General features: G+C 34.5%; 1 protein-coding gene across 1 annotated transcript in view; it reads right to left on the reverse strand.

The window, feature by feature from the left end:
- The window catches only part of MMP16 (matrix metallopeptidase 16), a 281,580-nt gene that overhangs the window by 14,265 nt on the left and 248,695 nt on the right, over window positions 1-18,620 (reverse strand). The window contains exon 8 of the mRNA XM_040625800.1: window positions 2,152-2,302. Within this exon, the coding sequence (XP_040481734.1) occupies window positions 2,152-2,302 (151 nt within the window). The remainder of the gene's footprint in view (window positions 1-2,151; window positions 2,303-18,620) is intronic.

Consider the following 18,620-nt stretch of genomic DNA (forward strand, 5'->3'; position numbering starts at 1 on the left):
ATGTTTCAGTTAGGAAGTTTAATGTCTTGTCCATATACTTTCAATCTAGAATGAATATATTGATAAATTTTGATTTTGGAATTATAGAATTATGTGAATATGAAGTAATCTGCATAAATGTTACAAAACATTTGTGACTTATGAAATCTTACATAAGATCACACACATGGAAATTAACTGGATTCCAGCTTTTAAATGTTTTTAAACCTATAAACCAATTATTTAGGCAGAGCTTAAAGTATTTCTTCTATATATTTTGTTATATTTGCATGTAGCTTCTCAAGCAGGAAACAAATGAACTAAAACTCCTTTTCCCATTTACTTTTGCCTTTATTCTAGTATGAATTTGGTATCTAACCTTCACTGATTTCACTGATTTGAGGCAGTGCACATTTAGTTTCTAAACTTAAATTTTTCAATAAGTGCTAAATTTTATATTAGAAACATTTTAAAAGTAATACCTGCATGTGTGAAAAAAATAGGCTATCTGATAATAGAATGGCAGTTTTTATTACCATCTGTGAAATCCTGTGAAAACTGTTGCATTAAGGCTAAGCTTCATGTTCTGTCCTGCAGAAGTGTGTTTAATCAGCCTTTTGTTTCTACACATTTCTCCAAAAACCAACCAACCAACCAACCAACCCCAAACAACAAAAAACTCCTTATTGAACCTGGTCCTGAAAGAGTACATTCAAGCAATTAAATCTGCTGGGGACTTAAACTCTAACAATCTTCAGGGTTGTTATTTTAAAGAATATGTTATAAGTCTGTAGATTTATTTTCATTAGTGGTTACCATGCTGTGCCCATCAATTTCTTCATTCTTCTTTCATACTCTATTACACTTCTGTCTTGCTGAGAATCATACACTTTTTGTGGCTATAAGTAGCATCTTCTCCTTTAATAAAATCTTTGTTTGATAGACCTTTTTTGTTTTGTGATTTTGTAATCATTTAGCATTTTAGTTTCATGATAGTGCATTAAAACATTTTGCTATAGAAGTATAAACAAATCAAATATATAGAAAGCTAGCAACAGAACAAATTGAAAGGTCTACATTCTTATCCATGGAGAAAAATTATAGGAGTTTTTTGTTCACAGATAAAGCTCAATGTTTGAAATCACTTGTAATTAAAAAATGGTAAACTGTAAAATAAAGTTTATATCCTTACATATTTTTCTCCTAAAGTTGGAGACATTTTATAAAGTTATATTATGCCAAGATTATACGGCAAACTCAGTACTAGCTGGATGGGCATTAAAGCCTGTTGTTCATATGTGTGTTTATGTGTAAGGGTATGTATTTTTAATTTACTATAAAATACAGTAAAATGCATACTTAAGTTCTTCTACATACCAATAAAAATTCTATTGTCATCTAGTAATATGGTAATTAAAAATTTATTTTTCATCTCTATTACTTTTTCTACTAATATTAATTTAAATTAATAAAAAGTACAGACTTTATGTTACATTTTATCTGTAATTTATATCAAAGGTACACAGGAGTGGAGCCTAGTAGATACTGCAAGTCATAAGACTAACAGTTCACTTAATTTTTACCAGTGTCATTAAAAAAATGAAAGAAAAGGAAAGGAAATGAAATGAAAGAGAGCTGCAGGGAAGGGATATTACACTTTAAGCTAAGTGATTGTTTGGCTAGTTCATAACACTTGTTTGTTGGTACCTAAATAATTAGCTTCTTAAGAAACAGAACTCATGACTAAACTGAAATTGTTTGAAAATGTTTATAATTAACAGTGTGCAAAGTATAAAAATTTAACTTTCAATATGAAAACAAAACAAAAAAAGCTTGTGTGAAAATGTGCTTTTTAAATAAAGTTAAGTAAAATGACAAGAAAATGCATTGCAAGATTACATATACACTGCCTACACAGATTTATAATCATGTTAAGCTTATGCAGAAGAGGAAGAACATATACATTCATAAGAAGGTCATATTATTTAGGCATATTACAGGAAGATTATCTTGAATATTATTTTAAAATACATTAAAAATATTTTTTTCTCATTAATTCTTATCTTTTTATTCACACACCTTCTTAACACAGTACATGTCTATTATAGAGTGGAAATATTAACTTCGCTAAACATTAGTTAACTATTTTCCACATGTGAAATGTGTACTGACCTGTCCCCCTTGAAGAAATAGGTTTTCCCAACATCTTCCCACCAAATTGCTGAATCAATACCATGCGGAGGAATTCCACTTCCAAGAGTAATCAAGTCATGAGGATAACCAGGTTGAAGAGTTGTATCTTTAAACACCCAGTATTTGTTACCTGTATGAAGTAAGTGCAAATGCAGAATACAATAATTTAATGTCAGAAATTAGAATATATCTATTAATACAAGGCATTTAAAGCTATTTTACATGAAATCCATAAATAAGTAGTAGTCACATTCGGAATACGGACATTATTGTTGAAAGATTATCTTCAAAAGTGGAAAAATGAGTAACTATTTAATAATATAATTAGAATTTGTGAATTAATTTAAGAAATAAAAAAGATCTACAACTTGCCATAATACAATTCTGAATCAAGAATCAGGATTTTTCCTCTAGGAATTAGATGTGCTATTTTTATTTAAGGCTAAATCATTACTGTGTTTTGTGCATTCTGTATACCCTCAGATTGCTTTACTGATTATAACCACTACTCTATTGAAACACATCCTCTAGGCTGATCCTTTCCTATTATTATAAACATTCACAAGTTCCTTTAATTTTAGAAAGTCATCCTCCTTTGACCCTATGCCCTCTTTTAGCTGTTATACTATCACTCTCTTTAATAAGAATGGTAAACTAAGGGAGGAGAATTTTAACCCTAACCTTGTTTGGAATTGCTAGAGCATGGCGATATTAAAAAAGAAGACAAACTTTAGTCAGTTATACTGCTGTTTTGAAATTATCTACAGACAACACACTTCCTCTGGCAGACTGTGCATACCACTCCCCTCTTCGGTATGTCTCTCAAGTAGCCTATAACCATTCCTCACCCCACTGAAAGTTGATTTACCACCTACTGTCCACTCAAAACTTTTGTTCTGGAGTCAGTAATGTCTTTCAAGGAAATAATTCTCTACCCTTATCTATTGACACAGTTGCCCACTTAAAGCACTTCTCTCTCTAAGCTGCTAGAAACCCATTTTTGGGGGTCGGGGGGGGATCTTTTTTTCTCCAGCTGCTTCATTCTGGGCTTATTTCCCCCCCCCCCCCAGTTCTTAAATGTTGACATTTCCTAGGGCTTTGTTCTCTGACCTCCTCTCTTCTTATCCTAAATCAGGAGGTAGGTGGTAAGGGTGGGGGTCCCAAATTTAAATCCTTACAAGGGCCAAGTTAGAGATTATAGGACTGGAGTGGGTGGGCTGTTCAAATATTGAGACACTTCCATAAAAGTCACATTTGCCCTAAATATCCATCTCCCCTCAACCCCACACCTGAAGTCTTCTTCCCCTGGTCCTTCCAATCTTTTTGCAATTAGTATCTCTTATTACTAACTCCTTCTGGGGTTAACATCTGGTGAAGTAAAACAGTTAATATCTATTAATATCTGACAAAGTATCCTTGTTCTTTCTCATAGATGTAAGCCTTACTTGATAGCACATTTCAGTACTACCCCTAGATGAGGCCTGCAGCATTCATGTTATACTTTAAGGAAAAAAAGATTAAAACCATGGTTCCTGCCTAACACAACACAACACAAAGCAAAAATATCATGTTTTCAGGCTAGATTTAGTTAGGTGGCTCTAGTTTGTAACAGGAGTAATCTTATTTACTTCAAGAGCTTCTACTACCATTTGATACCATTTTTAAAAAACAACATTTATTGAGTACCTTCAGTGTCCCAATTATCATGTTAGGTACTAAGGATACTACAGAGAACAAGACAGACCTGATCACTATACTGATCATCCTGCATTCCAGTGGATTAGGCAGATGAAAACCAAATATACAAAAATATAATTGTAGTAATTGAAAAACTACTGAATGCTACAAAGGAAACATATCAGGGGCTGAGAACAAAGAAATCCCAAGGGGGAAATTCCTTTAAGTAAGGAGATCAGGAAAGCCTCTCTGAAGAAATAACACTGAAACCAAAATTTAAAGAAAGAGAAGAAGAGGATACCTATGCAATGAATGTCAGGAACAGTATCCCAAGCAAAGGAGTTTGGTATGATTAAAAATGAAAAGATCAGTGGAGTGTAATGAATCACTCTTCTTGAGAGTGGTACTGAAAATGTATGTGGTGGGTTTCGGTCTTATTTTGAGTGCATGGGAAACCATCAGAGATTAAATTAATGGGGCATCTGATCTGTTTTATATTTTCAAAACAGAATTTTTTGACTTTTGTGGAAAATGGACTATATAGAGAAGAATGGAAAGGAGAAGACCCGTCAATGGTCTTTTGCAAGAATTAATTAATTGAATCATTCATCGACAACTTAGTACACTTACTAGGCAACATGTTAGGCACTGGAGATGTAGCAGTGAATAAGAAGGGCAACATCTCTGCCTCTTGGAGCTTAAATTCTAGTGAAGAGGTATGGGAAAATTGACCTTAAACAAGGAAACAAAGGATTTCAGAGAGAAAAGTATTGTAAAGATACCAAAAAAAGCAAAAACATTAATGTAAAAGTGATGGGATTGGGTGGGGGGGTTGCTTATACTAGACACAGGAAAGATCCCTTATTCAGATGACATGTGAGTTGTAACTTACATAATTCCAAAAAGCCAACACAGTGAATTTGGTTTGAAGGGGTAGAAACACCAAGGAAACATGCCCTAATGGGAAGAACCTTGTTAGAGAGCTCAACACAACGTTGTAGGAGTGTGCTAAGGACAGAGGTAAGGATCATGTGGTCTTTGTCAAAATCTAAACTTTATTCTAAGTGAAATAGGAAGCCACTGAAAAGTTAAATTAAAAAATTCTTTGCCAATAGCCTGTAACAAGGTGACAGCAATAATGATGGAAGGAAGAAAATGGAGTCATGACACATTTTGGAGATGGAATTGATACACATTGCTTGTGGGCTGGCTGTGGAGAATTAAAAAAAAAAAAAGATAGTATCAAGAATAATCTTTAAGTTCTGACTTTTGTAAACAAGAGAATAATAATGATATAAAATAAGCCAAAGAAGACCGGGGTGTATGGAGTGTATGGGATTCAAATCAAGAGTTTGAGATGTGAAGTAAGCAACTGGATATGTGAGTTTGAAGATAACAGTTTGTAAGTAACAAGCATAAATATGGTATTTACTACTTTAGGATTTGAAGAAATTATCCAGGGAAGAATATATAGAGAAGATGAAGAGGAACCAGAACTAGGCTTCTAGAAATATATGGCCCTCAAAGAGATCACAAGGGAGGAGAGAAGAGTAGGCAAATGCAAAAGATGTAGAAGAGGCAGGGAGGAAGACTAAAAGAAAACCTTAGAAGCCAAAAAAGAGAGTGGTCATAAATGGCTATCTCTAATCCAAATAGCTCTTGAAAGCCAAACAGTATATATAGCTACCTACTGGGATTTTCTACAAAGTTGACCCACAAGTTCAAATTTGAACTCATCAAAGGACCTTTCTTCCTATTTTCCCTATTTGGGTAGACGGCCTGCTAATTACCCAATGCATCACATCTGAAGCCTCCCTGTTTATTATGTTTCATATCTGATGGATCATTACATTCAGCTGCTTTGATTTCTAAACTTTTCCTTGAACCTCTCCCCTGCAGTCTATTCTTATTGTCACTGATATAGGTAAACTTTTCAATTATTCCTTCTTAGGTAATTGTTTTGGTCCAAGCTCTGAAGTAGGCCCCACTATTCTCTGTATCTTCTCTATATATTACCATCCAAGTCTAAAGCCAGTCAAAATTCTGCAGAGTTATGGATCATAGTTTAGGCAGATGAGCAGAGATGAGCAGAGCCATTCATTCTTCTTTCTTGGGAATGTGACCCAGGGAATATTGAGAGACATTCCCACTCGGCAGAAAGAAATGACTATTAATTATATAGTATGAGGCTTGAAGAGCCATGATGGCCATAGGCAAGCATACATTATGAGGATGTATAAATTGAGTAACCAGAGAGAGGAATTGAAAGAGAAAAGAGAATGGAGTAGATGCAAAGAGCAAAGCTACAAACAGACGAGAGAAAGAAGGCTTATTAGAGAAATGGCAAGTGTAGCCAGTTCTTCAATGACTTCCTGTCACACACCCACCCCTAAACTCAATTAATCTGGTTGGGTTTATTTTTGTTTTAACTGAATAAGACTGTTCAGTATTAATTTTTGGCCATCCAAACATCACACAAGGTATTAGATGTGCTTGAGCCCCAAGTCTGTTAGCCAAAGTGCTGGCTTTTAGCAAGTGTACCATGCTGTCTTCCATCCATGTGCCTTAAGAGCAACACTTTTGTTTTCTAGCTTATATTATTTCAATATCCTTTCTTATCTCCCTGCCTTCAGTCCCACTTTATCTCTCTTCCGCAAGGTCATTAAAGTGATTTCTCTAAAATGCATACCTGATTTTATCTCTCTTTTGTTTAAAATTTTCAGTGGTTTACCATTGCATTCTGCATAAAACCCAAACTCATCTACATGTCATCTCAAGGTTCTTCTCAATATGAGTCTCTTATTTCATCTACATTCCATTTATTTCCATTTCTGGAAAATGGGTATGACTCTTTCAAAACCTAGCTTAACATCATTTCTCTGGAAAGCAGTTCCTATCTGAATAAGGTGAGCCTCTTACATTGCCAGAGTATGTAGTCTTCTCCTTTACCATGTTACTTAATACACTTTTAGTACATATAACTTAGTACTTTAATGGAGCACAAGCCTGCCACCCGCTCTAGGCTGTGAGCAACTTCAGGACAAACACTGTGTCTATCACCATTATATATAATGCCTAGAAAGTAGTAGGTACTTAATAAATGGTTATTAATTCAAAGACCTATGTTTAATATTACATGAATAAGCAAATATAAGATCAAAACAGAAACAAAAAGTCTACATAAATAACATTGTGGGCCTTAGTCTTGAATCTTGTTAGTTGAGCAGAAAAAAATGAGTTTTCTAATCAATAACAAGTTGGAGAAAATAAAAAGGCATGTCCCAGTATTATGTTGGAGGGCTATTTAAGTAATTATATTTGACTGTATGTTGGGAAATACTATCATAAAAATATACCTCTATCCTAAGCCATTGTTTAATTTGAATATGTTATAAAGAAAAAAACACCCAAAGGCCCAGATCACTTCCTTGCCAGAGTTAGTGAGATGGAAAATCCAAACAGCTGTTTCCCAGCTTGCTCTATATTTTAGTCATGTCTCTGCAGCCTTTAAAATAGAAAGTCTTAAAACAATACAATAAAAAGAAAGTCCTGTTCTATGTTAGCTTCTATCTCAGTGACTGTTGCATTCTTTCCTTTCATCTCAGTTTTATATAGGAAAGGATAATATAGTTCCAGTGCGTTCCGTACTTGCTATTTCAAGTAAACCTGTTATCTGCTAAACTGGGTTGGTTATGTCTCCTTTTAAGCAGCAACATTCTATTATGCTTTAGAATACTTCTGTTTGTAGTTACTTATCTCTATCCTACCCATGAAAATTTCTTCATACTCTTTCCAGGTCTTGTACAGTGATGCCCTGTTGCATGTAACATGAGAGTATGTTCATAGAACCCTACTTCATGTTTTCCAGGGTGTCTCAGAAGGGAATAATGTGTGAAAAAAGAAAAAAAGTTACAGTTCTTTCAGGAAATTCTTGTTTTTTTAAAAAAGAGAAAAAACTTTTAAAAAATGTGTTTCAGAAGTACTTCCCTATACTGTTGGTCAAGAGTTTTCAGTCAATAAAAAGGAGAAACAATGAGCCTCTCACTTTTAATAATCAAGGCCTTTGTATAGAAGATTAGCATTTAATTAGCATTTTTCCCCCTTTTAGGAATTTACAGCAGGGGATTTTTTTTTCCTTTTTAATGCAGTTATATTCCCTTCAAAAAACAAAGCAAAACAGAAAACTCATCAGCAAACATTTCCTATAGAGTTATATGATGAGATCCCAGCAGTTATACACAAAAAAATTAAGAAAAACACCACCTTGCCTGCTATTTGTGGCTTAGAATTCAAGAAAATAACTCAACAATGATTATGAGTTACACATTTAAATCTCCAGGTGTTTATTAATAAACACCTAATTAATACAATAATACAGTTCCTTTTATATCTTGATAAGATTTTCACATGACAAAGTTGAAGTAACTTTATTTCTCTTGTTAACAGTTTTGATTAAGTATGTGCGATTCATACGCAACTTGTTTTTTTTTTTTTTTTACACTGGAGAGGTAGATTTTTAACTACCTTACCATCAGATGGTTTAGCTCTCAAGAAAAATATTGCCTCTTTGACATAATGAAGGCATTTACTGGATTTCCTATGAGGTTCACATATTCTGGAGCAAGTGGAAAGAACTGGTCCTTACTAACATTGTACTTGGCAGAATGCAGAAGAAAATATCAACAAATCTGAGTTAAAGACAGAGAAGCTTTATAAATAAAAAGAATAACCTCAAAGAATGTTTATAGTTGGGAGACAACTTTACAGACCATCTATTCCAGTAATTCACCAATGAGATTCATCCATCCATCCATCCATCCATTTATTAAGAGCCTCTTAATAGCCAGTCACTGAGCTAGGAGCTGTAGATACCAATGAAAGAAACACACAGATTCTTGCTCTTATAAAGCTGATGGAGCAGCAGAGGAAACAGGCACTAAGCAAATAATCCCTTGAAATTTTTAAAAATTTTTATCAAGCTAAGATTCATACATGCTTTTCTAACGTCCTTGGACTGGCCCGTTGTTACTAATGGGAGTGTACTGTACTGTTCAGATGTACTAGATCAGAAAAATGGTTGAGAATCCAGCCTAACACATTTATTTTACAGGCCAAAGAAGTTAAGTGATGTGCTTAAAAGCACACAACCAATTGCTAATATATTTGTACTGCAGTCCAGGTATTTTAATTCAGTGCTCAACTTGCTATTCCAAATTGACTCTCTCAATAGAACACATTTACACTCTGTCTGGCTTTCAGAATTGCTGATGATTTTCTGCTTCCTTCCTGCTTTATCAAGTAATCACTCCATATTTATTATTGGAAGTGTTTATTAATTAATCCACTGTATTCTGCTCATGCCTTGTTCATTGTATCCTCGGTAATCAGAAATGCTTTATAATTTATTAACTAAAAAAAAGCAACTATATTATTGTCTTGTGGAGGCCACAAAACTCTACTTACACATTTATATTTTGTATCTTCTATTACAACACTGGCTAGTAAACTAGGGCCACCAGCTGTTGCCTGGTTTTGTAAATAAAATGTTATCAGAACACAGTCACACCTGTTCATTACATATAGTCTAATCTGCTTTCACCCTACAATGACAGAGTTTGGTAATTATGATTGAAAACCATATGATCCACAACGTATTTGCTATGTGTCCTTTTACATTAAAGAATAGAACATTAGTTCCTTAAAGGCTGGATTTTCTTCATATAAAAGAAGGCTGCAGTTAGATTACTCAATAATATTGTTTATTGGGCTAATTATTGTTCAACATTGACATATTCTTAAAGAACGCTTCAGGGATTTAAAAAAAGTAATAAAGAATTAATATTTTCTGTATTAGATTCTGTGGTTTAGTGGAACATTCAATGGCCTTGAAAGCAGATGGAACTAAGGGGTGACAGCTCTGCCAGTTGTTAGCTGCGAGATCTTGGGCAAGGAACTAAATCTGAGTCTTTTTTTTCTTGTACATTAGATACTAACACCTCTCATTCAGGGACCTGGAAATAATGAGAGATCAAATGTATAATATATCCATACTATACTCAGATCATGGTACCCAATACATGGCAGTTATTATTTTTATATAATGCAATATTCTGCTGTTCAAATTTGCTTGATACCAATTCAAATAAACAATATCAATAATAAATGATTAAGTACACTGATCTATGTTAGTGCCAATTATTTGAATTAAGTTCTAATTTCTGTATTGTTTATAGGCTGGTTACTCAAGAAATTTGAACAAATGCCCAACTATGGAGGTCGTTCGACTTTTTGTAACCAGCATTTATTTTGCCAGGTTCAACATCATCTAGTAAGCAGAGAGTTTTGAATATTTCCACAAATGTGGCAGCCATTGACTTGGCAGTTTATTAGACTTCTCTTCAAGAAAGAATTGACCTATTTATCAACGAAATGCCTCTGGATCTGATAATTGGGCCAGAAAGTCAGCTAAGTGCCTTGGGATGGGCCAAAGCCATTCTCTTTGGGCAGCATCCAGCCAATGACTGAGCATGGCACATCCTAAATCCTGGCCATTTCTGCCCTACGCGAGAGTCCTCCAATAGGCAGTCTTTGCTCTCGAGCTCCTTGTTTGGTTTGCCAAGACCCTGTCACATCTACAGCATAGTCCAAGGCTTTCCAAGCCAGTCTTAACTTTTCCCTCTTTGCTTTTCAGAGGCTTACTTCTCTCTTGGTAACTTTACCTCAGTGTTTGCTTCCCAGGGAGCTCAAACCTAACATAGTAAATAAAAGGATATGATAAAAATTTTGGAAAATGAGAAAAAAATTAGATACAAATTTTACTGATGGGTAAATATTGTACTTTAAATTGTGAATAAAAACAGCCATAATAAAAACATAACATAGACTTTTTGAATTATTATGAATAAGTAGAGGTAAATGATCAAGAAAGGTTTTCAAATATTATATGCTTGGCCCTTGGTTTAGAGGATTACTTCATGTCAATATATAACATAAACACTAATATTAAAATACTCTGAATATTTATAATTCAAGAAAATAGCACAATTCACGTTATGAATCTATTTTTCTGTGTATCAAAGCCACTGAATGTAGATTCCTTAATCTAGTGTAGCTCTTTACGCATAAATTTTCCATTACCTCCTATAGGGAAATAAGTAATCATTGCATTCATCTATTTATAGTAAAAGATCTTTTAGGTTATCCATTGCACTATGTAAGAAACAGTGTATTTCTACTTCAAATGAACTTCATTAGCACACCTAAACCTTTCAAGAGTGAAGATTTGCTGGAAGCAAAAGGAAATTGCTGGTTTATAGGAGTATTTGAAATAAAGGAATAATGTAAGTTACATAAATAATTTTTAACCAGTTATTTTCTTTGCCACTCTCCAGTGCCACATATTTTAGACAACTCTTCTTTTTTGATACACATCTTTTGTATGCCTTCTTATTCTTAAACTTTATTACCCCGCCCTTTAACATCCTAGATATTTTGCTTCCGATTCTATAAATGATTTTTGCCTCTTGAAATGAAACTGTCAAGGAGGATGATAAGTACTGCTTAAAGTTATTAAGTGATAGCAACAATATGAATTTTGAGACCTTTCAACTACTTGATTTTGACTGTTACTGATGTTGACAACACTGGAAGCTTCATTTTAAAAATTATTTTCAGTTCTTGAGAGAATTGCATCAACTCAATTTTCAACATTGATTTTTGATATTATTATCTCATAACCATTCAGCCTGAACATGACTAGTAATTGAGAATATAAATATCTGGGTTGATTGTGCTTACAAAATGTTACTCTGTTATATTTGATTTACCTGAATGATGTTAAGATAGCTGAGTAGCTGAAACTGTGTGGTTTGTACGTAGGCCTCATATTCAAATATAAGCAGCTACACTGAGGGAACCTTGATTAGTAAAAGCAGATATTATATATTTGCTTCTTAAAAACAAATATACACACATATACATATATGAGGCAGAATGAAAAAATTCTTTAAATATTTACTTATACCTTGCTTCATTACACAAAAATTTGAAGGCTCTTAAAGGAAAAATATGTGATAACATAGTACAACATAACTAAAAAATAGAGAAAAATAAGTAGGGAAATTAGAATAGAGAGTAAAAATAACATAGATAAGCAATACAAAATAACAATGATGAAATTATTTCAAATGCGAGCATCAATCTATATTTTACACAGTCATTCCAATATAAATACTTATTAGAAAATACATTAAAATCATTGTAAGCAGTAAATTCTAAGAGTAAACTGAAATTATATAATGTTTTAAATATATCTTCAATAAACGGATTAATCTATATTAAGATTTTGTTAGTTCTGCATTATGATTCTCAATGATAATAGAAATGTACCCAAGAAGAGAGGTTGCTGGCAATGAGGCATCACTGCTATACTGGGACACTCTGCTTAATTATCCCTGAGCTCAAGTAAGGGACTGAAACCAGCATACTGTTAATCTGGATGCTCATAATTAACATGGTGTAGAATAATGCAGGAGTAAAATTTTACTACCCACAGTCGCCAGTATATTAAATTTATGAAATAGTTACTTAAACTATTCCAACATAACCAACATAAGCTGATGTGCTTAGTAAAGCTGTTTTTTAGTAAAACTGTATTGTGGTACCATTAACAGACAATAAATAGCCCCTATTTCAGTATATAATGTGTTAAGTTTTCACATATGTATGTATCTGTCAAAATATCAATATATCAAAATAACGAACACACTGATCACCCTAAAATTTTCTCATGCTCCTTTGTATTTCCTCCTGCTCAATTCTCACCTGCCCTCGGGCAACTTTCTGTCACTGTACATCAGTTTCCATTTTCTAGAGTTTAATATGAGTACTCTTTTTTGTCTGAATTCTTTTACTGAGCATAATTACTTTGAGTTTCATCCATGTTGTAGTGTAAATTAGTAATTCATCCTTTTTATTGCTAAGTAGCATTTCATTATATGGATATACCAGCTTGATTATCCATTCACCAGCTGAGGATATTAGAATTACTTCTGATTTGGGGTGATTACAAATACAGCTGTTTTAAATATTTGTGTAGATGTCTTTGGACATATGTTCTTATTTGTCTTGGGAAAATACCTAAGAGGGCAATGGCTGGATCATACAATAACTATGCATTTAACTTTTAAAGGAATTGTCAACACTTGGCATGATCAATACTTTTAATTTTAGCCATTCTATTAAGTATGCAGTAGTATCGCATTGTGTGTGTGTGTGTTTAAAGATTTTATTTATTTATTTGAGAGAGAGAGCAAGCGTGCACACAGGAGCGGGGTGGGGGAGGGAGAAGGAGAGAATCTCAAGCAGAAGCCACATGGAGCAAAGAGCTCCATGTGGGGCTCGATCTCACGACCCTGAGATCATGACCTGAACCAGAACCAAGAGTTGTACACTTAACTGACTGAGCCGCCCAGGTACCCCTCTCATGGTGGTTTTAATTTACATTTCCCTAATGATTAATATTGGTAAGCGTCTTTGTGTGTGGTTATTTGCCATCCATATATCAACCCTGGTAAAGTTTCTGTTTAAATCCTTTGCTCATTTTTATTGAGTTGCTTGGTTTTTGTTTGTTTGTTTTCAGTTTTGAGAGTTCTTTATTTCTTCTGGATACAAACCCTTCATCATATATATGGTTTGCATATACCTAGTCTATGGCATATCTTTTTATTAAAAGTATCTTTGGGGGCGCCTGGGTGGCACAGTCGTTAAGCGTCTGCCTTCAGCTCAGGGCGTGATCCCAGCGTTATGGGATGGAGCCCCACATCAGGCTCTTCCGCTGGGAGCCTGCTTCTTCCTCTCCCACTCCCCCTGCTTGTGTTCCCTCTCTCGCTGTCTGTCTATCTCTCTCAAATAAACAAATAAAATCTTTAAAAAAAAAATAAAAGTATCTTTGAAGAGCAGAAATTTTTAATTTTGATAAAGCCCAATTCATCAATGTTTCTTTTATGGATTGTGATTTTGAAATCAAACATAAGAAATTTTCCCTAAACCAAAGTCACATATATTTGTCTCCTATTTTTTTTCTAGTTGTTTTATAGTTATAACCCCTACTTAGGTTAGGACCATTTAGAGTTAATTTCTGTATATGGTACAAAGTTTGGATTACTTTATTTTATATTTTTGCATACGGATATCCCATGGTTTCAGCATCATTTGTTGAAAAGATTATCTTTTCTTCACTGAATTTCCTTTGTACCTTTGTCAAAATTACCTATCCATCTGTTTTTTAGTCTGTTTCTGGACTCTCTATTGTGTTACACTGATTTTTTTTTTTTTAATCTTTATGACAATGCCATACTGAAGACTTGAAGTCAATTAGTGTTTTAGAAATGGTTTTGTCTATACTAGGTCTTTTGCATTTGCACATGAATTTTAGCATCAGCATGACAATTACTACAAAAAGCCTTGTGGGGATTTTGATTGTTATTGCACTTAATGTACAGATAAATTTGGTGAGAGTTGTAATAATATTGAGTTTTCCAACTCATTAATAAGACATATTTGTTCATTTATTTGTCTTTACTCATTTAACAAAAGTTTGTGTTTTCAGTGTAGAGGTCACTCATGTATCTTTTGGATTGATCCCTAAGTATTTAATATTTTTTGATGCTACTGTAATTTTAAAAAAAAAATTTAATTCTTGACTATTATTTGCTACTATGTGATGGGAGACAATTCTCCATAAGTCGCTTGATTTTCAGCATGTCTGATGAACAGAGGCAATGATTGCCTTTGTTCTGGACTATATTTCAAAAGATATTTGTATAGCAACGGTCTTGGGTTATAGAGTGTGTGTCCTCCACAGCAAAGGAAAAAGATATGCTAATTGCCCAGTATAATAAAGAAAATGTCTCCCTTTGGGATAAAATTTAAACAAGCTTACTGCTCATTATGAAATATTTCTGTTCTCAAATACTGTGGCTCCTCTCCTGCAATGCAACTGATTACATGTACAGGTTTCACCTGATCCTCTTCACATCACCCTTGGAGAATCTGGGACTCGGGGCAGTCCTACAAATGGCTATACTCTAGCTACTGCCTTTGTCTCTGTTTTCTTCTCTGACTTAGAAATCTTGTGTTTCTACCAACACCCATGAAAGTGAGGCAGGCTAACATGTTAGTTTACAAATAGGGTAAAATCTCAGACCCTTCACAGTTTTTGAAAATACAGAGAAATACAATTACTTTTTGTATAATGGTCTTATATCCTGCAACCTTGCTAAATTCATTTGTCCATTAGAGATAATGCATTGACTGCATCTAATTTTAAACACAGACAGTCAAATTTGTCTGTGAATATAGTTTTATTTATTATATATCTTGCCTCATTATGCTACATAAAATCTCCAGTACAATAATAAATAAAATTTATATGTGACATCCTTGTTTGTCCCCAAGCTTATGGAAGAGGTCAGATGCTGTGATTTTACCTCATTGGGTGAATATTCTTGTATCCTTATAAATATTCTTGAGCTTTGTCCTAGGACTGTTACTTGGAAACAATTTGATTGCTTCAGGTCTTTGAAGATTTTTTAGGTAGAAATGGAACACTCTAAGATCATCATTCCCCATTACTGAGGTAGACCCTTTCAGTGTTCTATCCAATGGCCATGGAGAGGTATCTCGTGGCAATAAGTACTGTTAGTGCTATGTGAGTGTCAGGAACAGTTCTATTTCATCCTATTAAATGATTCTTACTCTACACATCATTAGTTTCTCTACATACATATGCTAACCAATTCTTTCTCCCATACTTTAGGGGGTTCCTCTGCTAATTTCTGTGTCTGCACTCTGTGCAGCTCTCTCCTCTGCACTGCCTTGATCTGTGCACTGCAGCCACCTTGTTATCCCTTGACTCTCAGCTCTGCTCCCCTCAGCTGAGACAGTCTTCTGAACACCACCTGGATTCTCCTATTTTGTTCCATAGCCTGGAAACTTTCCCAAAACAGGAAACTGGGACAATTTCCAGGCTCATTACTTTTTGTTTCCTGACTCTTAGGTTTACTACCCTTTGTTTCTTGCTGTCCAGTGTCATGAGAATCATTGTTTTTTATACTCTGTCCAATTGTTGGTGGGTTTAGGTGGGAGGATAAATCTGATCCTTATAATTACATCTTGGCTGGACACATCAATATATTTTGATATATTATACTTCAACATACCGAAAAACAGTAAGATTCTGTTAAGAATATAGAACTGATCACATTTATAAGGACAAGTTGCTGACGTTTCATGTTTTCATAATTTATGTACTGACAACTCCCACTGCATATGACATATATGCACACATATAATTCAACCCAAAGTTTTAAAAATTATATAAATTATACCAAAAAATGAAGTTTTAATTGGATCTGTGGCTTCCCATTTTTCTTAAGATATTTATAAAGATTCATTTGAATATAAAATATTATGCCTATTTTTATATTACTAAGATAGTATTTAGACTTTATAGCTAAACACTCATTTTTACTTATATTGAAATCCATACCTTCAAATTCTTATGCAAGATGAAAATAAGGCTAATACTGAGTACATTTAGGAAATGCATGATTAAATAAGTTTATATCCCAACATGTACTTTAGTTAAAGAGGGTGAATAAAAGGCAAAGCCAGTTAAGTACAAGTACTATTGTATTGTACAGTACAGATTAGAAGAAGATAAAAAACATAAATACCATGAAAGGAAAGAAGGGAATGACAAAGAGAAAGAAATTGAAGGTAAAAAAGGATTTTTTTTAATGAATAATGTTTAAATCTGTTAGTAGCAATGATCCAGTATGGCCAGGGCAGGCTGAGATTAACTTTGATAGGACTGTGAATACAGATGCAGATTAGGGCTGGAACTTTATTCTTCATTCATTCAATAAATCTCAGTTTAGTGTTTATCATATTCCAGGTATTGTTTAAAACAGAGGGCAGCAAACTATGACCAATGCCTATTTTTGTACAGCCTTTGATATAAGGAGAGTTTTTACATTTTTAAAAGGTAAAAAAAGGATATGTAATAGTGATGGTATGGGTTGCAAAGCTTAAAGTATTTGCTATTTGTTCATTACTGAAAAAGTCTGCCAATCCCTGGTTTAAGATATGGGGAATACAACCGTATAAAAGAAAAAGAATGGGGGAGAGAAGACCTTGCCCTTATGGAGCTGATATTCTATTAAGAAGGATACAGATAAGCAATAAATAAGTGAAATATATAGTTTTGAGATGGTATGTAGAGAATTAGAACAGGGAGGGGAAATGGGACTGCTAGAGATGAGGTTTAGACTGCCTTATGGCTCATAGAGCAAAATGAGGAGGATAGTCTTAGGATGAGGAATGATTTGATTCCTCAGAAAGGCTGCATTTTTTGAGGTGATAAAGATCACAAATAGATGGTGGCAAGCTGAGATGGTCATTTTGACTGTGATCGTTGTGGCGAGGGGAGCGAAGGGAGTGATGTATTAACTGAAGTGCAGCATTCTGCAGCTCATAACTCTCCTGCCAGTGGTAAGGAGGATACTAGGGAAGGGGGTGGTCTTATTGGATTACCCAGAACTTCGGGCTCCCTCTGGAAAAGCAACAACATTTGGAACAGGGGAGCTGCATATTCATGGCTGGGTTTGGAAAAGGTTTACCTGAAAGAACTGTGAAGAGAAAAGTGGAGGAAGGAAGCATCACAACAGGGTCCTTGGAATGACAAGAGTTCTAAGGTAAGGCATTTCCTGATACTGGCAGTATATCAGAAGAGACCACTGACAAGACAATATTCTAGAAGTTGAATAAATATGTGACAAGAAACAAAGTTATTCCTATTACTAGCATCATAACATAAGAAACACCATACTGAGTCAAATCATATTCACCCATATTGTTTTTATTAAAATGTTTGTTAAGTACCTACTATGCACCGGCACTGTTCTAAGAACTGAAAATACAGTAGTGTGCAAGAAAATATGGATAAATCTCTCATGAAATTTACATTTGAATGCTGTAGTTAGTTCCAGATTTTTCCACGTGCTGTGTTGGAAGTTGTGGTTTCCATGTGCAAGCTGGAAGGTACTACTTTAAAGAGGAAGGACAGAGGGACATTCTAAGGAGGTGCCTTTTCTGTTGGGTGTCGAAAAATGAAAAGGAGCTTGCCCATCCCACAAGTGCACGGGTGAGGAGAAGCAACATGAATAAAAGTGAGAAGGCCCTAAGGCAGTAAAGAGCTGTCAGAACACTGATTTATGACTATGGCAGCTTCTGCTTAGGCAGTTTCGTGAGGATCTTGTGATGAGACGGTGCCTCCTGGGATGGCCGGCAAGCTGAAAGCTACCTCGGGCTTATTCTTCCTTTGTTTGTGTTGCTCCTGCTAATAGGACCAACAAAGAGCATAGGGGAGGGTAATTTCCTTCCAAATATCATGCCCCTAAGATTCAGAACCTTTACATGGTATCCTTTCTTTGTCCACAGAGGTACAATGCATGTCCACTTCATTTATATGCTTATTGTAGATAGCAGGAGGGCAATAATATTACCAGTAACCATACTAGTAATAGCAATAGCTGAGATTTATTGAAAACTTTTATGTGCCAAGCACCTCACATGTAATAATTAATTTAGTCCTCAAGCTAATCCTGAGATGGGGAGTAATACTAACCCCATTTTCAGATGGAGAAACTGAGACAAAGAGAATTAAGTGACTTGCCCAGTTCATACAGCTATTAAGTGTTCAAAATTGG

This window comes from Ursus maritimus, unplaced genomic scaffold, assembly GCF_017311325.1.
Source record: "Ursus maritimus isolate PB19 unplaced genomic scaffold, ASM1731132v1 scaffold_9, whole genome shotgun sequence".
NCBI classification, from domain to species: domain Eukaryota; kingdom Metazoa; phylum Chordata; class Mammalia; order Carnivora; family Ursidae; genus Ursus; species Ursus maritimus.